The sequence below is a fragment of the Epinephelus lanceolatus genome, chromosome 22 (assembly GCF_041903045.1).
Source record: "Epinephelus lanceolatus isolate andai-2023 chromosome 22, ASM4190304v1, whole genome shotgun sequence".
NCBI classification, from domain to species: Eukaryota; Metazoa; Chordata; class Actinopteri; order Perciformes; family Serranidae; genus Epinephelus; species Epinephelus lanceolatus.
The window spans coordinates 9,455,730-9,482,620 of NC_135755.1; the positions used below are offsets into that span (position 1 = coordinate 9,455,730).

The 26,891-nt window shown below is 44.4% G+C and overlaps 1 protein-coding gene across 1 annotated transcript in view; it reads right to left on the minus strand.

Annotated features, from left to right (window-relative positions):
* The window catches only part of cyp26b1 (cytochrome P450, family 26, subfamily b, polypeptide 1), a 39,523-nt gene extending 12,948 nt beyond the window's left edge, over positions 1 to 26,575 (minus strand). Inside the window, exons 1-2 of the mRNA XM_033610031.2 lie at positions 26,009 to 26,575; positions 4,035 to 4,259 (exon numbers count right to left, since the gene is read on the minus strand). Of these exons, the coding sequence (XP_033465922.1) occupies positions 4,035 to 4,259; positions 26,009 to 26,212 (429 nt within the window). The 5' untranslated portion in view covers positions 26,213 to 26,575. The remainder of the gene's footprint in view (positions 1 to 4,034; positions 4,260 to 26,008) is intronic.
* Positions 26,576 to 26,891: the final 316 nt, after the last annotated feature.

The following is a 26,891-nucleotide window of genomic DNA, read 5'->3' on the forward strand; positions in this document are numbered from 1 at the left end:
GTTTCCAAAAAAATAAAGGAAAAACAAGGGGAGAGGAAAATGTGGAGAGGGACGGAGAGAGGGAGAGAATGAGGGAGTTAAAGCAGTGGAGGAACAGAGAGCGAGAGGTATGTAAGAAGGGTGAAAATAAAGAACTGGCTGCCACTGTCAACACTGTGTGTATTTGCATGTGTGTGTATGCGCCCAACTTGGATTCACCCGCTGTTATTTCAGTATAAAGGGACATTTTTCCACTGCAGGTCATGTAGGGCTTACTGAGGCCACTTCAGCGTGTTTACTACAGCACACTTACTGTGTGTGTTGTCAGGTTACGTTGTTGGGACAGCTACAGAAATTATATATTGTGCTTTTTTTGAGCAGCCGAGGGAACGTGAGGTCAAATTTACTTAGTTTTTTTTGTCATTTGCACGCGGAACTCTTAAGAACTGTCACCTCACAGCAAAATGGTCGCAGTTCAGTCCGTCACAAGGTCAGCGTAAGGTCTTTTATGAGGAAACGTATTGAATCTTAATCGGTTCAAATCCCACATTTGATATATTTACAGCAGGTGAAGCCTATTTTCAGAAACACCTTTACTGTCCAGCTGTTGTAAAAACTTTACGGCGTGCAAGAGCAATGTTGGAACGCAAACACCTGGGATAACTAAATGTAATTTTTGAGTTCATGTCGGTTTCGTATCGTCCTAATCTCAGGACTCTGGGCTGTCAGTCCAGGGCCAATATTCCAAAGGATATCCGAGACCTCCTCTTCCATACGCCGAGCAGGGGGGTGTCTGGGCTCAGCCTTAGAGATAGGGTCATCCCGAGGGAGTTCGGAGTAGAGCTGCTGCTCCTTTGTGCTGAAAGGGGTCAGTTGAGGTGGTTCAGGCATCTGATCAGGATGCCTCCTGGGCACCTCCCGTTAGAGGTGTTCCGGGCACGTCCAACTGGTAGGAGGCCCCGGGCCAGACCCAGAACCCCAGGAGGAGCTGGAAAGGGTTGCTAGGAAGAGGGACGTCTAGGGTGCTTTGCTTGGCCTGCTGCCCCCGCAACCCGGCCACGGATCAGCGGATGACAATGAATGGATGTCTATGAATGTATATACATTTGTAAAGTTCATTTAAAGCTAATTGGGCATTGGATGATAGCTGTCAGGGTCTGAGACTACATTTCAGCCAATGCATCACAAACGTCATTGACGAATTCTACTGGGACTACAAACGGAAACCAGAACATGTCCGATACCAAAATCTTGTCCCATTGCCTACAGATGCAGACAGCTGTTTATAGAGATTAATATAGTCAAATAACACGTATCCAAGTATGTGTGATGTTTGCCTTGTGGGGGTGGGTCAAAACACTGAACTACTTCTCCTGACTATCCACAAGACTGTGCACAGGTTAAGACCACAGCCTCGATATGGCAACTGAGGTGATAAACTGTCTGTCCACAGCAGAAATGCGTATGTTTGATGTTGTTTTCCAGACGAGGATGATGTGTGAGCCCTGGCTGGCCCCGTTTGGCCCTGACCGGCCTGTAGTGGAAAACCAGGCCGCTGTGGCTCTTTGAGGGAGTTAGTTTCCTAGCTTAACACGGGGTTAGATGGAAACTGGCTGGCTGTGTTGATCCACCGAAAGGCTAATGTGCTGTGTGAAGATTGTTTTTCCGTACAAAAACCACAAGGAGGGCAGACACTAACACACACCCAGACACACACACACACACACACACACACAGAGGAGCAGTTCTGGTCCAGTGGGTCAGACAGTAAGCCAGTTGCTCATTCTTTCTCTCTAGTTGATGTTGTTTCGCTTTTGCTGTTGACTTAGTTTTATTACCCAGAAAACAGGAGGGAGCGCTGCCAACCCACACACGCACACACACACACACACACACACACACACACACACACACACACACACTACATAATTCTTGAAAACTGCCCAGCTGACCTCTCTGCCCTTCTTTCTTTCTCTCAACTTCCTCCTCATCTGTCTATCCGTTGTCCCTCTTGTTATCAAAACGATGCAACAGTCAGAAGGTCAAACGGCCACCACGTGAGAGAACTCAATTTTTCTGTTCCTGCAAGTTTCACTTATGTTACATTAAATCTTTCAAACGTATCATATCAACATTTCTAAAGGGACGTAGTATATGGCCTGACTTTGTCTTGGACAGGTGGAGGGGATGGTGGATGGCGTGACACCTAAGGGGAGACACCTGCCAAGTTGCAGACCACTGTTTGACACTAATAAACAACAAAACTGTTGTGATCTTGCGAGGTGTTGCTGTGTTTCCAGCTGCTTTTTAGCCACCAAATGTGGGTGTTTCATAGCAACCTATCAACGGGGATAGTGTCACGAAAAGTGTTGTTTTTTTGCCGAGATGTCGCTGCTTTTCCTGCCAGCATCGTGCCCCCAGACATAATCTTTTCCAACCATAACCAAGTGTATTTATGCCTTAACCTAACCACACGTACCACAGTGTTGTTGAAATGTAAAGAAGCGTAACATTTCAACGTATTTGCTACGTAATAACAGAAAAATTTAACATATCGGTGGTTTGCAGGAACGCACAATGCCAACATTTTTCTCTGGCGATTGGTTGTTTTAACTGGATGGAGGTTGAGGTACAGTTTATGTTAGAGCCAGTACAGTCAAACTCTGATGTGACCCGTCATCACTTGACCTCTGTAGAGAAAACTTCTTTCCTCAAAGGTCAGACAGACAGACAGAGAGACAGAATGGCAGCAGGTATGAGATTGCTTGTCTTGCTCAAAGGTATTTCGGCAGTGTGGTTGCTCAGCCACATGAGGCTCAAACTTTTCAGCCATAAGCAACATTACCGACCCTGTATCCGTCTCTGCATCTGGCTGTTTGGGTTGAGAGCTGGGGAATGTTCAGGTGTGTGCACATACTATGCGTTTGTGTACTGTTACGTGTGTGTGTGTGTGTGTGTGTGTGTGTGTGTGTGTGTGTGTGTGGAGCCCCCCACAGAAAGCTCCTCTTTGTGCCGTGTTGGAGGCAGCCTTCCTAATCAGGGGTCATTACATGAGGTTAGTGCGGGGGTCTCCAGGGAGAGGAGAGGGGATCAGAGCCCAGATTAGACCCAGCCGACCCCTCACTGTCCCCGGGCACCGCGGCAACGAAACCTGACCCCGCCTCCAAACCTCTCTCTCTCTCTCTCTCTCAAAAAAAGAGCAAACTAGAGACTGATTTACAGGAAAAAACACCAGACTGAGCTTCCTGTTCATCTCGTTTTTTGTCCTTTGTGTGTATGCGTGTGTTTATCTGTGACTTTGTGTGTGTGCGCATCACATGTGTGTGTGTGAGAGAAAGAGGGGGGGCAAAAGAGAGGGAAGGTATGTGCCCTGGGGATAACGGGATAATAGGAGGGAGAGGTAAGTGGCTGATTACCTGAATGGTCCTGGCACGGAAAGAGAGAGAGAAGGGAGGAAGCAAAGACAGACAGGAGATGAGAAAGAGGCTGAGAAATGAAAAAGAGACAGAGATATATATGTGATAGTCAGAATACACAAGAAATCAGACAAAATAAGAAGAGAAGATGAGGAAGGACAGAAAAACAAGTAATAGAGGACAGGCGGGTGACTGGAATCCCTTTCTCTTCATGTAGATGAGTGGAGGAGAGGATGGAGTTATGGAGGGGTTGTTCTCACGCTTCAGTAGCCAGAACGCTGCTGATAAGACTGAGAGGACGGGATAGCTTTACACTGATACTCTGTCGTTCTGTTTGTGTGTGTCTGGAAGAATGTGTCCTACCTTCCTCATTGTGCAGCACATGAGTCCAGTGCTTCTGACAGTGGATTCTTTCAAGCGCATGTGTGTGTTCGAATATGTGTCGAAACTCTACGATATATCGCTTCTTTCAGATGTGAAATAAAAAGTTCTTTACCACTAGACCAGGGGTGTCAGACTCATTTTAGTTCATGGGCCACACTCAAACTTTTTGTGATTGTGAAGCCCTTTAAAGACCTTGCCCTGATCTCCGAATGTGCATGGTCGTGCATTCGTATATTTGGGTGTGTATCTCCTGACCTTCCTCCTCTTGCGGTGGATGTCTCCGATGCTGTTGGCCAGTGAGTTGGGTCCCAGCAGCGTTGAAGTGCTCTGAGGCCAGTCTACCGTCACCAGCGTGTGCTCGCCCATCAGCACCTTGCGCACGTTTTCGGCGCCCGTCACTCGGATCAGAGGGCGGCCCAGAAGGTGGGTCTTGAACACGTTGCCGTACTTCTGCCTCCGCGATGCGTGGAAGCCCGAACCCTAGACAAAGAGGCAGAGAGGAGACATGAAGATCAATCTTAGAGCTCTAGAAATCTTAACAAAAAATATGGACTCTCAAGAAACAAGAGTTTGACGAACTATTCTAAGACCTTTTCCATGTGGAGGATCATCAGTTGGGACCTGACCCTCAAGGGTTGCTTGATCTGATCTGATCTGATTACCTGATGCTTTTTCATTCCCAGATCACCCAATGTTTTATTTAATTTCAATGACATAGATATCGTTTACTGTATTTCCTGCTACATGTTCACCTCATAAAGGTTTCTATTCACACAGGAAGAAGGTAGGGACACTTAAAACTTCGAAGCCTGACGAAAGCAAGAAAGAACATATAGTTTTAAAGGATGCTTGGGTAGAGCACGACTGCTGAGGCAATGGTGTGAATTTTGCTAAAAGGTGGAATTTCCCTTTACCAGTAGAGACATACAGTGATAAGAGGTGACAGGAAATCCCCAAACACTCCACCCTGTTTAGCTGACTTTACCTATCCCTTTGGTTGATGGAGATCCCCCTCATCTCCTACTTCTGATTTCTGTTACATTTCTTGTTATTCTCACTTGAGCTCCACTTTTTTATATACTCAGTTTGCCTCTAAGCAAACGAAAAGCAGAATGGGCTTTCAGAAATTTGATAAGGGACACTTAAATATCAATCTTTTAGGCCAGCTGGGGTCGAAAAGCTGAAGATAGAAATACCACATCGCCAGCTTTCTTTACCTTTTAAGGATACTTTGTAAAGTTGCGACAATCATCATCTTTCTTGGCGTCGTCATCATTCTCCTCGTCCTCACCATCACATCATTAACAAAACTTTCTCTACAAGCTGCCAAAAGACGCGGATGGTATTTTGCAAACCAGACCTTTCCAGTTTTAAGCTCTTCAGCGATTCTTACGACTGATTTTTACGCTTGCTATTAATTTAAAACAGCCTTTAGGATCTGACCTTCACTCCAGCTTTGATCTTCACCTCTAAAAGCTCTGAGTAAGTATTTTTTCTCTCTGTGGTTTGGGGCCCAAACAGAGCATTTCTGGTGGGTCCCCACATGCTAAAAGTTACTGATGTTTCCATCATCCCGGCTCCCAGAGCAAAAGTAAACTTATACACTGAAGGTAGCAGACTGCAGATGTTTAAGAAGTCCGTATACACCAGGTTAATTCAATGAAATCTGATTCGGGATGCCTTTAGGATGTGATCTGAGTTAGCTTTAACATCAACCAATGAATCGTCGAGGTCAAAGGTTTTCAAAACATTTTCAGCTCAGGCTTCAAGTACAGTAAATGAAATTTCTCATCCAGAAGGACCAGAATGAAGACATGTAAAAAGATCTCGATGTACTTTCTCAAGGATCAGCCCCAGTTCATCTTTTTTAGTTACTGCCTGATGGTATTGACTATTATCTTCCATTAACAGACCCCTCCTTTCCTTTACATGGATGGATCCCAGCAGTTTTTTCGGGGGCTTGCAAATGAAACTAAATCTAAACGGTAATGTGGTCATTCCTTCTCAGATCATTTTATTTGAACACTTTCTGGAGCCCCTTTTTGATTCCAGAAACGTTTTTACAATCACTTACATTAATTCACCCCAGAACCCAAGCTTTCTTAAACGGGTTTGGTAAATTCTTCTAATTTTAATCCCAGTTATTGAATCAATCTCCATTTCATAAAAGCGCTTCTTTTTGCCTTTCTAAACATTCAGGAGAAATCACGAAGAACAGATTGTGGCCGCTAATAGCAGCATGAATTGCACATCCCTTGCAACCACTATCTGCCCCGTCTCAAGGTCCGATTCACAAAAGGTAGAGTGCTAATGACATTAACGTTCAAACAGGGTCATACATTTTTGCATCGGACTGTAGTTATCCATGTAGCAAAGAATAAATGTTGTCTTGGCAGCAGTGCAATGGCAGAGAGGAAAAGAAAAGTGATATTCTCGTTCAGATGCTAATAATTTTATTGTAACTGCGTGTGGCTGTTAGCGCTGATATAAAAAGAGGCCAATTTTGTGCCAAATGTATGCGTATTATACCTAATTAAGAACGTGCTGATAGCACAGGAGCACTGAGACGTTATTTGCTTGGCAAAATAGGGGTGCATTGAGAATCACATGGTTTCTTTTTGTCTCATTTGTGCTGGTTTAGTGGACGCAAAAGCTGCGCAATCCTTTTGTGAATCAGTGCCATCAGTGTTTAATAGGAAGTCATGTGTTTGAGGTTTCCGGCTCAGTTGGAATAAGAAGAGGAAGAAGAACTAAACGGGTAATAAGAACAAACAGCGATCAGTCCTTTGGCTTAAAAGGAGAAGACAACGGGAAGGAACTCTACCTGAATCTACATAAAATCCAAGCAAGACGGCGCCAATATTTACAGCCGATCTCGAGAAGTCGGAGCACAGCGGCATCACAGCAAAGAGTGCCGAGCAGCGGATGCCAAAAATCACAAAGTATGCTTTGGAAATTCAAACGTCTTTGCTACAGACGATCCAGAAACCCCCTTTTCCCCACCAGGACCAACTAAAAGAAGCCGCACAGCCCATTTTTGGCCCCTACTCCACAGTTTGAGCAACCTGGCTGTCAGTAAACCCCCAGAGGACCAGAGCTGGAGTCAGTTAGCGAGCTGACCTGGGTTCAGCTTTGACGCTGACCTCTAAACGGTCCGGGTCACGGCAGAGCGAGAGGGAGCCGACCCCAGAACTGTAAATGGGCTGTTTGAGTGAAAAGAATATATATCAGCCTGAGGGCAGCTTACTGTGTTACACACACACACACACACACACACACACCAACACTGGCCGACAAACATATCATTCACACACATACAGTAAAAACACACACGCATGTTCAGGTACTCCAGATTCATAAAATTCACAAAAAAAAAGAAACGTGCAAAGCAAACAAACACGCAGAGGCCTAACTGCAAATTGCCGTGACAACACTAACTGGTTTGACCCCAGTTTACTCCTGGGGAAAGAGATATGTACGACTATGAGGCACACACACACGCACACAATTGGGTGACATATATAAACATATGTGCCAAAGCAGCAGTACTGTGAGGTGCTGTGAAACAGACATGTATAAGATGATGGAGACTTTTTCTTTAATTGACATTAAGAGCGACATTACTGGAAACCATCAGCACGTTTGTGTGTTTGTCTTTGAGAGAGAGTGTACGACGACTAAGCGCACGTGTGTGTGTGTGAATGCAGAATTCTTTCTGGGACTAATTTTAGCAGGTAGTTTGTTTCCTGTTTGAGACACGCCTCTCACAGCAGCGGTGTGAGTGTGTGTGTGAGAGAGAGTGTGTGTGTGTGCACAAACGTGGCTTCATCTTTTGCAGCGTTCCACTGACTGAAGCAGCAAAGTTTCTCCTCACTGTGATTCTGGTTTACGGTGTAATTTGTGGCTGCAGAGTCCTGCCGTGAAGCCTTGATACATTTAATACAATCAAATCAAAAACCTGCTGCAGTCGCCAGCAGCTGTTAAAACTGAGGAAACAGAAACTACCTGCCCAGCTGCTGCTAGTCACCCTGAGTGAAAGTACCAGATTATTATTAGCAGGAACTTTATGTTTGGTGCTGTTATCCTTTTCTTCATCACTTTAATCCTTTTCATTAACACTTCATTAAAAGTGCCCTTTTACTCTTGCATTTTGGGTTTCCTCTACAACATGTTTACACGCTTTAATGTTCAAAAAGCAATTTATTTTCCTCATACTGTTGGTGCTAAACAGTGCCCATCTCTTGAAGCCCCCCTCCCGCAAAAGCCCAGCCTGCTCTGGTTGGTCAGTGTCTCGGAGTCTCTGCATCATCATTGCAGCTGAGGACTGACCGTAACGGCAAATTGCGGACATGTTCCGGCAGGAATCTGATCTGAAATCAGGAAGAAATAAACATCTGCAAACAAGACTACAGGTTTCCCAGACATTAGCATGTGGCTACATGTAGCTGTGTACTCGCAGCTGGGGAATGACTGTAACGCAGTGTAGCGGCACTTTATGCTGTGAAAAACCACCAATGAAAGCTTCTACACCAAAATCCTGACAACAGGAGATGTTCCAGTGGGAATCTGATCTGAAATCAGGGAGAAATTTACAACATTGGCAGCCAAGTTTCCCTGATGTTAGCATGTAGCAACATGTAGCAGTGTAGGCTACGTAATGTAAACACTTGCAGAAGTGTGCCTGAAGAAGAGCATTCAGGGCGGTCTGAGGGGCCGTACACACGCCGTGTTTTTTACACCGTCAAAGTCATAGTTTATAAAGTAGACGCGGGCTGAAACGCTAGAGCAGAATTTAGCATTTGCACCGCATGTCATGTGACGAGGGAAAACCAATCACAGCTGACAGATCGTACCTTCTTCCGTAAATAGTCTGTGGTAAATGTGGAAAAGTTTTACGTCTGTAGCTCGACATCAGCTTTACATCTGTCCCACGGACGATAGGCCTACACACTTATAAACAGCGCCTGGAAGAAGATCAGCTCTGCACTCTCAGGTGACCGTAACCATGGTCTGTTTTTTGTTTGGAACATATTATATGATTCCTGTCAGTTTTTGAGGCTTCATTCACACAAACGCTTTTCAGCTCCATATGTTTCCATGGACAGGTGCAACTCAACTGTGTTTTCCTTTTCCATGGAAATCTTCAGATATTTTCAAATTTTCATTCGATGTAGCGCGACATACCTGTTACCCACACGCACAACACGTCTGCCGTCTTAACTCCCGGCAGTCGCAGCTCATCTCTTTCTCCCCTTCTCGCGACGCACCTCACATCTTAACGTCTCTCTGTGTGAACTCGGCCCAAATTGAGCACAGATGCTTCAGCCTCTTTGCAGCTCTGTTGGCTGTTTCATGTTGCTTTGAAAACTCTTGATTGCCAGACTGCTTTTATAGATGAAAAATGCTGCTAATTAGCATTCGGCCCGACATGCCCCGCCTCTGGAGCTGTAGTTTGTCATTCCGCTTAAGCTGCTTCAGATGTTACGAGCTTTTCATGAGGTGTTGACATTATTTTATCTGCGCCGTGCATTTTTTTAAGAGCTGTTTTTGAGTTTTTCTATAAAGCTTTACTCAGCATGCATCGTTGGTTGTCAGTCTCAGCTGCTTCTTCGTCTCATTTCTTCCTGTGGAGCATCAATGCAAAATGACTGAAAAGCTACCGCTCTTTGATTTTGAGGGATTTGAAGTAAATCTGGACATTTAAACCAGTGCAGAAACATTTTCTGCCATTGACTTTCATCGTACTAATTGGAAATAACCACCTACATGTTGCTCGCCAAGTTGCTTTTTTAGGAGTGTATTTTTAAAGAAACATTCTCTCTTTTATCCTTCACCTTTGCAGATTTCGGTTTCATTTTCTCCCTCTGTCGATCTGTCTGGGCACAAACTGTTGACCTGAACTGTTTTCACAGCTCCTGTACACTTCCTTTTTTTACTGTGGCATGCACACACATACACTCTCAGACACACACACACACACACACACACATTAGCGCACACACACCAGGTCGCCGGCTGGCCTCTGGAGCCCTCAGGGTGTGTGTGCGTGTAAGAGTGGGGTTGTTTTCCAAGCTACATTTTGCTGCCACATGGATGTAGAGTGGTTTAGTATGCCTGCTCACACACACACACACACACACACACACAGTCCAATTCGAAGGGAGTTCCTCAGGCAGCCAGACAAGGCTCCCTTTCACACTCCAAGATACAGCATCAGATTGGGCCGATTGTGTACTTTTTTTGGTGTGTGTGTGTGGTTGCAGCTCCGTGCATTATGTGTGTATCTCTTCATACATTTTCTCTTTCCATTTCTCTGTATTTTCTTTTCACACACACACACATTTTTGGCAGGATGCTGATGGTTTTCATCGTCTTAGTCCCCGGAAAATAATTGTGCATTTAACAAAAAACCTTCACTAAAATAATCTGTGTGTGTGTCTGTGTGTGTGTGTGTGTGTGAGTGTGTGTGTGTGTGCCAGGGGTGTGGTCTGGATGACATTTAGCGTAAAAGGTGAGAAGTGTACACCCCCCCCCCCTCCCTCCCTCTAAAATCTGGCAAAACACACACACACACACACACAGACAGAGCAAGCATGGAAAAGTTGTGATGTAATGACGCCACACTTCTCTTGCAGGAGAACACGTACAAAACCGCACACGAGATCACGGCGCACACACACACACCGAGTCGCAGACGTCGCCGCGGAGACGCAGACGTCACAGCTTCACACTGATTGCGCAGGCTGAAACACACTTTCCCTCCAAACTTCAGCGGAGCGGAGGAGCCTTCACTGTAAACACTCGCTCAGTTTCGCAAAAAAAAAAAAAGGGACCCAGAAACCAAAATTGCTACCACAACATTACGGCTGATTTTACCGCCGAGGTCACAGGCAACAAACTCTGATGTGAGCTGAAAACCATAAAGAGGTTTTTCTTAATGATGGAGGGCATAAAGTTTTAAAGCTTCTTTTTTTTTTTCTTGTGGATGTGTTGCCTAGCAACTAAGAGAGCTGCATGTGGAGGCACAAAAATGATGTGTGCATGTGGACGTAAAGGGGAACCACTCAGTTTTTTCCAGCAGTCGCTGGTTGTTAATGTGAATAATCTTTTAACAAAGCCAGAAATGAAAGTGTGTTGGGAACACTCACGCTTTTTTTCCTGTTTAACTGCAGCCTCACATGATTTTTGTGCTTGTTGTTTGTGAACGCAGGTTGTGTACGTACGGCGAATTTAAAGCTACCGTGACGTCTCTGAAGCTGAATTTCATTGCTGCAATTAACTGCAAAAATGTCTACAAATTAAATTACTCGTGAAACAGTTAGACATTGAAATGCTTTTATTTGGATTCTACTACAACTACCTAATAGTAGTATAAACAGCTGCAATGTAAAACAACGTTTATTCGCCAAAAACAAAGAGGTCACCATTATCTTTTTCTTTTCTAGATAGAAACCCCCTTTTTTAAAATTCAATTCAATTTTAAATGATTCCTGCCTGTTCACTTCAGTTGTCAGGGGTCATTAGACAGGTTTAACGTGACTGTTAATGACAATAAAGTTGCAAAATTTCTTTGCTAAAAATGAAAACGGCTAAATTAAAAAGTGTCTCCAGCATGTTTAGTCAAAGGAAAATCATATTAACCCCATGAAATTTGCAAGATCACAACGCAACCATGTTGTCTTATCGCTTAAGTATAACACGTTCAATAACACAACCCACAAATTGCCCACGAATTTCAGTGTTTGATACTCAGAATTGTCTGCCGAAGGACGCCTCAAAGTTCAAATAAAACCTATGCCCTTGCTTTAATGTGTGTGTTAGAGAGGGTTTACTCTGGGGAAGGAGCCACCAAAGGGGTTGATGTGCAATAAAAGCCCCAGGCCATATCAAAATCAGGAGCGTCGAAGTTCCACGATGCTCTACGTGCAATAAGCAACACCACAAAGTCTCCTACTTCCTCACTCCTCTGCAGTCTGGCTCGTGGTAACTTTATACAATGACAACGTCGTCTTTGTCGCAAAAAATACAACTTTTCCTGCCTTTGTAAAACCTGTAAAACCACTTTTTACCACTTTGTGTTCATCTCACTCCAAAACTCCTCGTTCACTTTGAGTTAAAAAATAAAAGTGGCGCCGGCAGGTTGAGAACAGCGAACACTGGACCCCGAGGCGTCATTAGGTGTAACATGCTGCACAGCGCTGCAGGTTAAGATTTAGGATCCCAGTTGAGGTAAGAATAAAGGTAAAATGAAGGTTATGTGAGGGTTAAAGGTTACACACACACCAGTAAGGGTCAGGAAAAGTGTTTAGTAACAAAGTGAGGGAATATTCCCAAAGTGTAGTGCTTTAGATTTCGTGTGTGTGCAGTCTGGATGCAGCCGCCGTGGTGAGCAGCGATGTCAGCTTCCACAGACTCCCTTTTATATTTTTTTTGAACAGAGATTTATCAGATATTTTACAAGAACCTCAATAAAGGAGGGAGAGAGGAGGAGGAGGAGGAGGAGGAGGGAGGGGGTTCTGTGAGGATTTTCCACACACGCCATCCAAACACTCACACATAAAACCTTTCATTACACATTCGCACATACACTCAAAAAAGTCTAACAAACGCCACCAGGATCACAGAAAATCTCATAAAATCTCCCTCTTGCACCCCCCCCCCCCACTCTCTCTACAAACACACACCCCTCTCACACACACGCTGTCCGAGCAGAGCTAGCTAGCGCGCCGGCCGTGCTAAAAATACCCCCGTCTGTTCTGTTGGGGTTGGCCTGGGGGCAACCCAGGCCTGGGCTTATAAATGTCCTCTTTGTAGCGCAGTGGAAATGTCCAACAAATGAGTCTTTTATTAGGGCAAGACAAAAAAACACAGCTAATTATGTTTACTCAGATCAACGCCGCGGCTCGACCAGCACACACACACACACACACACACACACACACACCGGCTAGCTGGGGTGACAGCGTGTGTGTGGAGAGGGAGGGAAAGTGCTGTAAAACTGAAATATCGGGGTGACGCTTAGACGGAGCAGAGAGAGGTTTTCTAGAACCAGAGGCTGATGGGAAAACAGTAGCAGGAAATGACTGACAGCATTTCAAAGTGGGAAACAAAGAGGCTCAGATGTGTCCTGCTGATAGTTTGTATGAAAAAGGGAGAGGAGGAGTCGATGATATGAGGACGAGAGCATTTTGAATGCAGCCAATCGGTTATTGAATATAATATATTTTGAATGCAGCCAATCGGTTATTGAATATCTTGTCATCTCCCAGTTGGATTTAATGTTCCGCAAAATCAATCTACAACTTAAAAATGTCTTGTCGATTGACGTAAATACATTCCACTTTAAATTACAGCACATTTATAAACTCACACAGTAGACGAAGACGCATGAAGACCAGAACATCCTGGCTCCAGAACAACACGTATCCTGACGCTCTCCGCCTTCTTAGCGTTACAAAAACTGTGCAGTGGGTTGAAATATTTTAATGCACCTATAGCACGAAGTAGAGATACCTTAACAGAAAATGTCTGTTAGAACATCACTTGAGTTAAAGTGTCAAAAGTAATTTTATTGTATTAAATCTACTTCAGTATTGAAAGTAAAACTACAAGTAAATGCTGGTGGTAAAAAAGCACGCAGAATTTTAAGACATATGCTGTACACCACCTGGCGCCTGGAGAAAAACGAGGTCTTCCTCACTCTTAAAGGAAACCTTTGACCTCCAGGGCTGACACTCTGCAGTTACTTGTCTTTATCTCCTTTAATCATCACTCGGCCTCTTTGCTGTGGGACGCCATTTTCTGCCTCCGTCTCATCGTACTCGTGGTCGCTGGTGTCTAATCTGACATGCAGCCTGGGTTTAGACTGGCAATCGAAACCTAACTGCGGCTTTGAGAGCTCTTATGATCTAACCTGCAATCTTGGACGACTGATTCGCCAAACCTTCCGATTTTATTTTGTCGAAACTCAACAAATCTTTCACACAGTCATCAAGTAATTCCTGTGATGCCCTCCGTATTTACTCGAACCCTAAATCACCAATCACACTAAACAAACTGGAGCGGAGAGATAACAGAGAACTGACTGCTTGTTTCCTCTCGGTGCAGGTGCAGAGGGTCTGTGCACGACGGCTGTCAGTTCCGTTTGTTTCGAGTGCAGCTTTTAACACGGGAAGGCAATGATGGAACGGCACGCGGTGACGCATCAGTCGATCTTTGTCAGCGGGGTGTGATGGCCGCGAAGGAGCAGGTGAGTCAAATGTTATCATTAGCAACAGGAAAGTGTCACCCGTGTCTGGAAAACAGCGTCTGGAAAACAATAACATATTTGGTAACAGGCGGGATGGCAACAAAGAAAAGACGCGTCACCTAAAGAAAAACAGAAATTCAAAGGAGGCACAGTTTGACTGACTGATTTTTTTTTGGGAAAGGCGGTGCAGAGGCACAAAGACGGGGCCAGAATGTGTCAGGAGAGGGTGAATGTTGAGGACTGTAAGTAGAATAAAGGTTAAAAATGAAAAGGAGGAAACGAGGTCAAAGGCTGTGAGGGAATTCCTTCTTTCCTTTCAGCTGTCAATCATTCAGCCGGTGCCAGAGATACCAAGGAACCAGTGTGTGAGTTTTCATGTGTGTGTGTGTGACTGTGTGTTTGAATGGTGCGATAGGTCCTCGACTTGACAATGAACCCCGTCCCTTTGCGGTCACGCCACCGCATCACAGGGACAGAGAGGGAGACGACGAAAGAGGGGGAAATGAGAGAGCGGGATGAGAGGGAGGAAAGACGGGAAAGAAAGAGAAGAAGAGGAAGAGGAGAGATAAAGAATGAGAAGAAAAGAAAAAGGAGACCAGAGAAAAGAAGAGTGTCAAAGAGGTGAGTGCCAAAAGCAGAGCGAGAGAAAGCGAGCGCAGAGCGTGGCAGAGGAGGCGGGGAGATGGGAAGGGTGCTCGCTTCAAAAAGGACGGATTAACGAAGAAGGGCTTCGGATAGTTCAGCCAAAAAACAAGGAGAATAGAGAGGGAGAGTGGGAGAGAGCAGACGAGGGAGAGCCGGAGAGAGAGGGTTGGCCCCTGACCCGGGGACATTATAGGAAGGGAGATTATGGTTGTTGAAAACTCTCTAAGCACTCACCCTGGGACCCCAGCTAATACCCTGACACACACGCACACACACACACACACACATACTGCAGCTACAAGCGAATACACACACAAACTCAACAAATACATGTACAGTTATACTTTTGATAATATTTGTATTGACATTTGAAATTTGAATAACAATCTGAATACAGAAAAAAATGAAAACTGAAAAGTCGTTCGCAAGCGAGCAGAGATGTTTAAACACTGGACACTGAAACAGTTAACTAAAAGTAATAAACAAGGTCTGGAAAACCTGGGAAAGTCATGGAATTAGTTAAATCCTTAAAAGGTTTGAAGAAAGTCATGAAAATTAGTGTAATGATGAAATTAATTTTCCGCGAATAACCTTCCACGCAATCTAATGTAACAGCAAATGTATTTTTTGTAGCTGCATATGTTTAAATTTTCTCCCTGCGTTCATCCAAGAATTTCATCAATTATGTTTTAACAGAGTCTCAATCTGATATGTTTGAACATTAGTGTGGAAAAACAAAAATATTTCGACACTGCGACTTAAAATGGAGGGTCATGAATCCCAAAGTTTCCGTACCTATGCAATCACCACGCTACTACTTTTCAATTGTACTACATGTTTGAGATGGAGCAGTGTTTGTTTTATACGTTGTGTCTGGTCATGGAGATTCTTCATGGGTCAAGGGTTTGAAATTTTGACCCCTGGAAATGTGTGAATAAATACGCAGTTAAAACAGTGAGCTAAATCACAAGCTAACGTAAACATTGACAGTTTAGTTGTGTAAAAAGAATACTGTAAAATATTGTAAAAAGGTGTTAAGTAATATCAGGTTTGAAACTTGACGAGTCGTGTTTGATGAGGGGCAAAGAAAAGGTTGGAACCACAAGTGTGTATTCATCCGCAGCTGAAAATAGTCCCCCAACAAGTGCACCATTTACTCCTGTTTGCACAACCTTTGCTAAAAATTGCAGTGCCCAGCTGTTTTACGAAATGTCTTTGCCTTTTGTAGAAATGAAAACACACGTTTGAGATTTTATTCTTCAACAGGAAGAAACTGTGTTTGGAAGCGAGCGCACCGAAGTGTCCAGAGACGGACTAACGCATTGTCGGTTTTGGTCATTTCGTGGGATTTGTTGACAATAGAAAAAGAAATTAGTAATTCCAGTCTTATTCTTAGTATTTACCCACATCCACAAAGTTCATAAGCTCTCTTTCACACACGCACTCATTGAGAGGGACAGCTTAACATTGTGCTCTAAACTCGGCCCAGGACAAGAGTGTTTGGAGGAGGGAGCAGTGTGTTCTCGGGGTGAAAGAAGGGGCAAGGGAGACCGCTGCCAGCACCTCCTGCTAATCTGAACAAGAGGAGGAGGAGGAAGGCAGGGATGGATGGATGGAGGAGAAGAAGAAGAGGGAGGAAGATAAAGGCCAGATGGAGAGTGATGCTTTTACCAATAAAAAAAAATAGATTCAGGTACTTTTGACGCTGTATTTATTTTGCGATAAAGCTACAGCGTATGTCTGCGTCATTTCTGAGCGCAGGAGAACGGGAGAACGCAGAAAGAGGCGAGGAGGCGGCTGTAAAAGGAAGACAGAGTAGAGAAAAGATAGATGCCGAAAAAAGAGACGCGAGACGAGGGGAGAGTTAGAAAGGACCGAAGAAGTGCAAAGAAGAAAACGAGAAAAAAATAGAGCGACAGGAGAGAAGCCAGTGTGGACAGATAATACGATAACGCAAAAACGCAAAGGTTAAATACAAGCCTTAAACATTAAATTCAACGCACAAAAATAACACAAATATGCCTCGCACTTGATTTTCTGTCAATAAATTGAATAAAAATGGGACAAAAATAAGAGCGATGAGAAAAATAAAGATGGAGAGAAGCTTGAAAAAAGGTTAGAGGGTTGTGAGAGGAAGAGTCCTTGGAGGTTCAGGGGTCCTGCCTTGAATGTTAACACTGTTACACACACACACACACATAACGGGCTGTCCCTTGTGCCCGCTCAATGAACTATGTATCTCTCACCCAACAAACACACACTTGCCAGTTCCCTGCCACTCTCGAAGAAAGAAAGAAAGAACGGAAGAAAGAAAGAAAGAAAGTTAATTATTTGGTTTTGTAATATGATCTGTCTGCGCTCACACTCTGCTGTGCACGTGTACGTGTTTGTCTAGCTGTGTGCATGCTACGTACTCTATATGTGCGTCTGCTGCATGTGATGTGCTTATATACTCATAGTATTTCCATCTACCGTGTGTGTGTGTGTGTGTGTGTGTGTGTTAGGACTGTGTAACCACAGCTATGCAGCACACAGCGGGCTGGACCGCAGTAATGGAACCTTACTATAGATGAAGCCACCAGGCCTTCACAATCCCCGCTCTGTCTGAGCTGGTTAAAGGCACAATCCACCTAAAAACAAAAGGTCCCACATGTGCTGTAGAGCAGAAGGGTTGTCTTCAGCTGGAAAACAGTTTCAGGATATAAAGGAAGACACTCGTAACAAGTGGGCTTTGATATCGTGGAGAGTCTGTCGCCGTTTTTACACCGAGATCGTGCCACCAAGGCCTTCCAAACAGCGGTGGCATCATGCCGCTCCAGTGTGTGATTTTAGACAGCATGCCGTCACCAGCAGAAGCAAAAGAGACGTGATGGACATGACAACAGCACCAATCTCTAGCGTGACATGTAATATACGCATTGATCCATAACAATGGCTTAACATGGCATAAACAATCATTTCCTGCCCCTGTTATATGGCGGTCGATCTCGTCCTCTGCTCAGAGGGTAAGGAGCTCCCTCACATCACTCTTTTCTCAATTTGCGAACATCTTTGGCCGCTGTTCTTCCTCTTTGAGTTAGGCGCTAACTGCTATTAGTTGCTTTTTAAATCTCCCTGTGGTGGAGGTTGTTGCAGCGCCGTTACTACCTCCGCTGCCAGCTTGAAGACGAGGCAACTCTGTCCCCTCATCCCGCAATTTCACCTTGTATACAGAACAGTGAGGCGGAATAACAGCGTGAAATTCCTACCTTGAAGAGGCAGCGTAAAAGGGGTTTGTGAGTAACAGAGCAGGTCACCATAAGAGCAGGTTTTCGGTCAGGTTTGGTCGATGTAAACATTTTATAACCAGTTTGATATTAAGCCAAACACCTGAGCGGACCAGTATACCAAATGCCGCACTTGACTGAGCAGCAGCTCCCACAGTCAATGCGTGTCCAACTATTACATCAGAGCTCTCCATCCACAATGAATTTTACCTCTGTTAACTGATTCCATGCCATTACGCCTTCTGCACAGGTTACTGACATAGGCTACTTTTTTTATTTGCCAGAACGTGCCTTAGTGACTGCTGGTTCAGCTGGTTTACATAAAGTCAAACTGGTTTAAGCCTGTACACCGGACTGTACCAGCAAAACCAGAAATCCTAACAGTAGTTTTTGGATTCAGATCCTTTGTCAGCTGATTTCTTGTTAGTTTGTTGGAAGCTGTCACCATAAAATTTCTGAAATGCTTAAACTGGCACATGATCCTGAAGTTTTGAGTTGGTTAACAATGGAAATCTGAACACAGACGACGACAGGCTGCAAAAAAAGTCAGAAATATGTAATTCCAGGTTTTTTTGGAAATGTTAAAGGGCAGTGACAGGTGTTTTTATTTTGGGTGTCCACATCATTTCCTCACACCACTGAGCTATGCTTGAAACTGCCAAGTTTTCATACTCAGTATGTTGACGAAATGCTAAAACATGCAAGTGCACGTTTGCAGCGCCAAACACTTGAAGTTAGCCAGTTGCGACGCTGCCAACAAACATGTTAGGTTTTTTATTTTTGTCTGACAAGTTTACATTATGACCCGTGAGCTTCCTGCAGCACAAAGGGAAACACAGCTGCCTCCAAACGCAACTTCTGACTTTGTATTTTGGATACGGAAAGCATTTAAGTGGTTTAGCTCTTGAGAACAACGCTGCTACGTGACTAACGACCAGAACTTATGAATGATTTTGTGTTTTTTACTTTTAAATATTGCAAACTTATGTTAATGTTTACATCAAAACTTGAAGCTCTCAGAAACTTTCCACCAGCAAAGTTCTGAAAACCACATTAGATGGTTGCTCAAATTGACTGTTCTGGCAAAGACGACCGCACTTGAAGGCACCACGAGTGTGCCACGAGGGACAGATGGAGATTAAAGGATGGATTCACCCTTAAAAAGAAATCATTACCATGGCTGGATCCCTAACTGCCTGTTGAATGTTGAGGGATTTGGTTTGTGAAAGTGCTACCAGAAGGAGCAGGAGGCAGCAGGACAGGTGTAGAGGAGGAAGAGGAGAAGAGGGAGGAAGACGGAGAGAGAGCTGTCATCACTGTGTGAGATGAGAGAGTGTTTGGTCTGCAGGACTGTTATTACTCTGCCCACCATCATTTACACTTCATCACTGCAAAAGACAGAGACAAGAAGACAGGCTGGCAGACAGAAGGACAACGCATTAGTGTGTGTGTGTGTGTGTGTGTGTGTGTGTGTGTGTGTACAGTGTATATGCATGTGTATCTGATGCACTGAAGCTAAAGTTTGTTCAAACTGCTGAAGACCAAATTTGCCTACTGATAACACAGAAATCTTCTGTGTGTGTGTGTGTGTGTGTGTGTGTGTGTGTGTGTGTGTGTGTGTGCGCGTGTGTGTCGCTCTTTCTGGCTCAGGCTCATTCACAAACTTAAATCACACATACACACAGTACAGTCTGAGTGTCTCTGCCATGTGTTCATTTCCTCTGGTCTGACCCAGATTCAGTCCAGCCTGTCTGCACTGCATGCGTATGTATTTGTGTGTGTGTGTGTGTGTGTGTGTGTGTGTGTGCTAGGTATCAGCACCAGACCAGGAGAAGCTGTATCCAGAATAAGTGATAGGCTTGCTTGCTGACTGAGAAAAGCATCAGTCTGTGTGTCGATACTGATTCTGACAAACACGCTCTGTGCTGTCCTCCCCACGAATATTGACCCCAGTCTCACTCCAAAGTCGACGACTTGTGGCGTCAGAAATCAACAAAAAAAGGGCATCCTTTAATGTCGGCATGATACGCGGCCGATTGCCATTATAGTTTATTGGCGACTGGCGGCATCAGGGGGGGAAACGCAGCAGGACAATGATGAGAGTTAAGGCAGCAAAAAGTTTGAGTGGGGCGGACTTTCACCTGAGAGAGCGGTGTTTGTGTCCGGTGAGACTCAATTTGCGGTGTTGTACTGACGTAGTGTGTTTATTTCCTGTGAAAATGGAAGTGTATCTTGAAAGAAGACAATGCATGTAACAGGCTGAACTTGACACGGCGTCCCAAAACGTCAACAACCAACACACCCAGGGTACCTTGCACGTCGTATGTGGACGTTGAAAGTCCATGACCAAACGTTAATATGTGACGAGGTCGGAGTGAGAATGTGTTGCAATTTGCGGATCCTGGGATAGCGAAGGAATGTCCTGCCTTACTCTGCCTCTGATTGGCTCACCTTTCTTACCATAACCAATCCCACTCCTCTTACCTAAACCTAACCAATCCAGCTAACGAAGGCAGTGAATGCTAGCCAATCATAAGGAGAGTAGGGCGGGTCATTCCTTCGCTGTCCTAGGATTCACAAATTTGCGTTCTAGAAGGGCAGAAAAGTTAACTTTTTTTGGACGTTTAAAGAACTTGATTACCCAGAAATCCTAGAACACTATTTAACCTGTTCATAATCTAAACATTCTTAATTTCTCATCTAAACAGTCAGTTAATTAAAAACCACGTATTGGAACTTTGCTCTTTGGTGACCCCAGGTGGAAGCACAAGGTAACTACTTTAATTTTCAGCACATGTAAAATATTTTATGCTATTTTGGTGAATAACGTTAAGTTTGCATGTTGCTGTTTGGGAATCACTTTTGTTTTCCAGTTTGAAATTTAATTTGTAGCTAGTTCTTGGCAAAGAAGTTCCAGTATTGTGTTTGAGTTAAAATTTTCAAATCCAGCAAATCTTAAGCACGTATTCTGTAAATAGCGACGTGTTTCGACCCTACTGAAAGCTTTTTATTTGTTGCTTTGTGTCTGAATAATTTCAAAATTTGTAGACGAGAGCAGTTTTTTAAACAAAAAAAGTGTCCATAACGTTAACTTTTGCGCAATTAATGTAACCCCCTACATTGGTTTGTCAAATAGGGACACAGGTACCCCCTAGGGTTTCTTTGGAGTACTGCAGGAGGTACATGAGAGTTTGATTAAATGTTAATGTAATCAACGTAACCTCGTACAAGGATTCATATGATATCCTACACATTAGATATTGTGGTTACGTTAAGGAAAAGAGTGTGGTTAGCCGTCTTAAGGTTTAGGCAAGTTACTGTTGTTACCTTCACGAAAAGAATCAGGGTGACAGCAAACCTTTAAATCACTCAAAGTTCACGTGGTTCCGAACACCGGTGTCCTGATGAAAAGTCCTATGTTTTGTGACCCGTCCACCACCCCAACCTGCCTTTTTAGGTGGACCACTGGGGACCGATTCCTCCTTTACTCCTATCAGTGCGCTGTTTACGTGATCGCAGCCTTCCAAAATATGCAAGTTATGTATGAATTACTGGCTCATGATTATGTGGGATATTCACGAAGTTTTGGTGCATTTCTTCTCAAAAGAAAACGTATAAACAGGGCGTGAGAAAATCTTGATTATATCAGTCATGCATAAATCCTAAGATAATTATACTATAATAAGTTACATAAATAACACAAACCACATTTTATATTCAGCATTCCTATTTACAATACAATCATTAATCATTATAATATTGAATGAAAGACGAAAATCAAGAAAATCGATTTGTCATTTAAACATCAGCAATACAGCTGAAAACCAGCCGAACGACGTGAAAACGAAAGCCAAATCAGAACCAACAAAAAACATCAGTAGTCCATCAGGAAGAATGTTTAAAGGGCTTCACCTCATTATTTATCGAACCTCTTTATATTTGCGCAGGTCAGGGGGTACGTAGCTGAAAAAATATGTCATATTTGGTACGTTGCTGAAAATAGTGTGACAACCACAGCCCTGACAAAATGACTTAAACTGACTTGTGAACATTTTGTTGAAATTTACAGCGTTTCTCTGGAAAAATAAAAATAAAAGTGCCGTCAATTTCCATCTGGTGTAGTTTATAAAAATATCCATATAAGTTGTGAAAACATGTTAATGTGTGGATTCATGTTTGTGTTCATAAATAACATTATGACTGTAAACATTTAAATGAATGAGAGTGCGTGTGGTCGTCCATGCTTTGTGTTTAAACGTGTGTATGGAGAGCATACTGGTGTATCTGTGTTTATCTCGACATATGCATGAATCTGCACCATGTAGGTAGTGTTTCAGTACGTGTGTGTGTGTGTGTGTGTGTGTGTGTGTGTGTGTGTGTGTGTCTGCGAGGTAGTAACACTCCTGCTTGGCACCGTCCCTTCAGAAAGCTCCAGCACCTAATGAGAGCAGACAGGTCTTTGGCAGAGTGACCGTAAAACTTTTTTTTCGGACTGCAGAACGCTTTAAAATGGATATGTCACAAAAATGTTCTTCTACTGCCGCGTGTCGAGTTAAAAATAAACTGTATGTATATGTACTCACATTCAGACAGAAAGTATGTAGTAAAAGATCTGGAGGAGACGTTAAGAGAAAAGAGGAGCAGGAGTAAAAGAGCAAAAGAAAACGAGAATAAAGAAAAAAGAAGGTGATGAAACTTTAACGTATTTAAAGTCCCAGTGTGTAAGATTTAGGGTGATATGTCGGCTGAAATAGAATATAATACAATAAGTGTGTCTTCTTTAGTGTATAACACCTGAAACTAAGAATTGTTGTGTATTTGTTACCTGAGAATGAGACGTTTATATCTACTTATATATAGCAGGTCCTCGTCCACGAAGTGCGGCATGTTGCTAGGCCATATTTCTACAGTAGCCCAGAACGGACAAACCAAACACTGGCTCTAGATGGGGCAATTTTCATTTTCACGTCAGCTACCATATTTAGCTAATAAGAGCGCTGCCAAAACACCGATTTGTAACATTAAACTGCTGAACAATGAACACTGAAGGAATTCTAACCAGGAGAAGTTTCAGCTGGTTGCATTTTGCCATCCTCACCTCTAGGGGCCACTAAATCCCCCGAAATCTTACACACTGCTCCTTTAAATGGATTTTTGGCTGTTCATCCAAAGAATTTATGCACATATCGCTCATTCACACATACAAACACACAATGTTTAACTACTTTTCATTACCCTCCAGTAAAGCAGCTGTACTCAGTATTTCTTTGTCAAAACAATGTGACAATATGAAAGATGTCGCTTGTCTCCCGCCCACAACTTTACTGTTTTGGTTCACCCTTGCGGCATCGTTTTCGGCTGCAGCAGCTTTAAAAACCCACTGTACGTTACCTGCTCAACACCAAACAATAAATAGACAAAGTTAGTGCTTAGCTGGTGAACATAGTGGAGCATTTGGCAGCTAAAGAGCCAGCTGTTTTTGTCAGGAGTTGGTGGAGACCAAAATCGGAGCTAAAAGAGAGTGAAAATGGGACTTAAATTCATCAGGTGGACACAATCATGACTCCAAATGAATAATGATGTTTGCTAACCAGTTCAACATCAACTTAAAGTTTGTGTCTGAATCTCTGTGAGTTTGGTAGAACAGCCGTTTAAGTTTCATAAAGGAGATCTTGACTCAAAAACAGTGTTTGTAAGACTTGGTTCGGCGCTGTATTTGACATGAAAGCATAAATCAAGAACTTCTTATCTCTTCATCAAATGCTAAAATAAATGACATGCACCGTGCCCAGCTGTGTTCCTCTGTTCTGACACACTTAATCAAGACCATGTAGCAACAAAAACCCAACATCTGCCACTTCTTCTCTTAATTTCTTGAACTTAATCAAAAGCTGTGTGTGCCTCAGTTCTTGGCACATTCGGAGCTCTTTTCTGTCGCAGAGAGACGACTCGTCTCTGAGCACGTCTGACATGTCGTCTCCGCGAGCAATCAAGCAGCAGACCAGTAGCTGAGACATTAAACAGCATCTGGGCAAGAAGGTCCCATCAGATCTCCATCTCTGTCCGTCTCACTTTGCCCACAGAGCACATGAGGGTTAGGCTGCAGCCCAGCATCTCAGTCTCTCTCATACATACAGTTTAACAGTATTCATGAGGCATTTCATCGACTGCATCAACTTTGACTTTGAGATCAGGTCAAAGGACCAAAGCTCTGCTCACTTCTGCCAGGTTTCGCTCCGCTTGTAGGGACATTTGGTCCTCATAAGTATAGGCACACTCAGCCTTTCATTCCTCTATCTGACTGACATTACTCCACCCCCTCCCCTCACCATAAACTTGGCCGTGGTCCTCGGTTGCATTCCGGGAACGCGTCTCGCTCGGTGTCAGATGTAACGGAGAGGAGCACCGCGAGTTCAAGCCCCGCACACGGCCAACGTGCCTCCGCTCGTCGAACCCCTGCTTTGCTTTTCTCCCCCTATTTAAGGTCTTACATTTTACCTCCCTCTTACTTTTTTATTCGTTCTCCTCCACACACCCCCAACCTCTGTCTGTCGGCGTGCTCCTGGGAGCCATCAGTTCACGCTGAGTAGCAGGACTGGGGTCAGACTGCAAGTCCTCAGCTGATAAAAGTCTCCTTCTCTGGCTCTGAACATGAAGGTTACACACAGGTTCAGACTCATGCATAGTTCCTCCTGCCCAGAGAGGACCGTGGGGCTGATTGATCGGGAGCAAACACTGTGTACAAGATCACTACCTCAAGTTTGGAGGCATAAAGGTGGAAGAGTGAAGCGTGTCACCGATACATGATCCATATCCCTCTCTGAGAGCTTCAAAAAGTCACAGCCACACGTGCATGTTTGAGGATTTCTGCAACTTTACACTCCGTGTGCCGATCAACTAGTAAGAGGAGGATTTTTTTGGAGTGATTTCTGAAACATGCAGCATGCTGGGAACTTTGGATGCAGCCAGGATGAGTATGCAGGGAGCGGAGCTGCAGCGTCTGGACTCAGGAGAAGACAGGAGGGAGTGCGAGGTGTGCACAGCTCCCCTCTCCTCCCCTCCCTCAGTCTGCCTCCGCGCAAACTTTCCCGAGTAATCCCCACATTCTTGTCATTTTCTGCATATTAAACATCAACGTGAGCTCATGACGTGATAGTGAGGCTTTATATTCCAGTCTCTATTTGCCCTCCGCGCAGACACACCCGCCGGCACTAATTGCCAGCGGCGTATCAGATATGATCGATAGCCTATCAGCCTGACTGCAGCTCGACCCCTCCGCGCAGGGAAAGTCGCGCCGCGGTTGGCTGACCCGACACGCTCCCGTCTGAGATAATAAAACAACAAACTGATGTGATCGCCTGATGGAGCCCCAGTAGAGTGGGAGAGAGAGATTGCAGGGTTATAAACTAATCAAAAGTGAAGTGAAGGTCTTTGATGCTCGCGTGTGTGTGTCGCTGCCGGCGGCTGCGCGCCGACCGGAGTCGCTCTGTGTGCAGGAGATGAGGATGAAACAGTTTAAATGAACCTAAAGACACACATTACGCATGAAAATAGAGATTACACGCGCCGATGTGACACTCTATGAGCTGGTTTTACAGTGCGCATCAGGAGATGTTGAGCCAAATTGATAAAAGTTCTAATATGATGAGGGAAATGCGAGTATTTGCTTTGTGAGCATCACTGGCTGGAGCGCACGCAGCGCATGTGGCAAAATCTATGAAAAAGCAGCAATATGTGTGGTTAAAATGCTCCGTGCTAGTCAAAATCAGGATCACCACCATCCCGCTGCAGACTAACTCATCATTAGTAACTTGATATTGCAGACAGAGATCCGTTAAAGGAGCGCACACAGTTAAAACACACTTTTTAAAAGCGCGATGGATGAACTCAGAGCGCTAAATTAAAGAGAAAGTGTTGAAGAATCAAATAAAGAAATAGATCAGAGTGATTTCATCACACACGGATAAATTCCCACTCCGTGTCCGTGCAGACACCGGGACCCGCGCTGACCCAGACACCGTGTCTCGCTCCACCGATCCCCCCCCTCCCCGCCCCGAGGGCGCGCTTACCTGCAGGAGCCAGTGGCAGGTCTCGCCGATGAAGGGGAAGCCCATGGATCCTTTGGGCATGGGCAGCTTGCAGTTTTTATCCCGCGTGGCCGTCCACCGGAGCTGCCACAGCTGCTGGGAGACGGCGAGGAGCAGGGCCATGGACACCAGGCAAGCGGCCAGTGTGGCCAGAGCCGAGACGAGGTCGAAAGTGTCGAACAGCATGGTGATGGAGAGCCCTGCGGTCTCTCTGGAGCTCTGGACGCCTCTGAAAAAGCTGCTGGAAGTTTCTTTAAACTTAGTATTTGTGACAAAAACGAGCAGCTCTGGATCCCTGTGGTGGTTTTAAAGTTGGAGTTTCAAGTTTTTTTGCGTAAAAGCGCAATGCTCCTTTACGCACTCCAAAGCCGTGGCGGCTGTGACTTCAGAATGAATGAACTGTGTGGAGTGCGGTTCTTCCTGTCAGATAGATGTGATCTCTTTCTTCAAATAGTCACAAAGTGGCGTTTCATGTGCGTAAAAAGTGCAAATCAAAGTGTCGGCTGAGCGGAGGAGATGCTACAGGTGAGCAGCGCTGCCCGGCTCCCCGTATCTTCACTATCACACCTCAGCTTGTAGAGTGGAAAAATAAAACCATTAAAACGCACTTTGTTTTAATGATTTAAGCATTTCGAACAACAACCACACAAGACTGGGGACTGTCCTGATGTTTGAAATCTCATCTTTGGTCTCGTTTGTGGGTCAGTGACATAAAATGAAGTTGTTGTTTTTTTCTTTTAGAGTCTGAGACTTGAAGGCAAGCAAAAAATCTCAAGGTGACACGTTTATGTCAGGAGCTGGGACACCGTGGGACACGTGGAAAAAGTGAAGCCGAGCCCTGGAACTAACAAGGGCTTTACTTTTT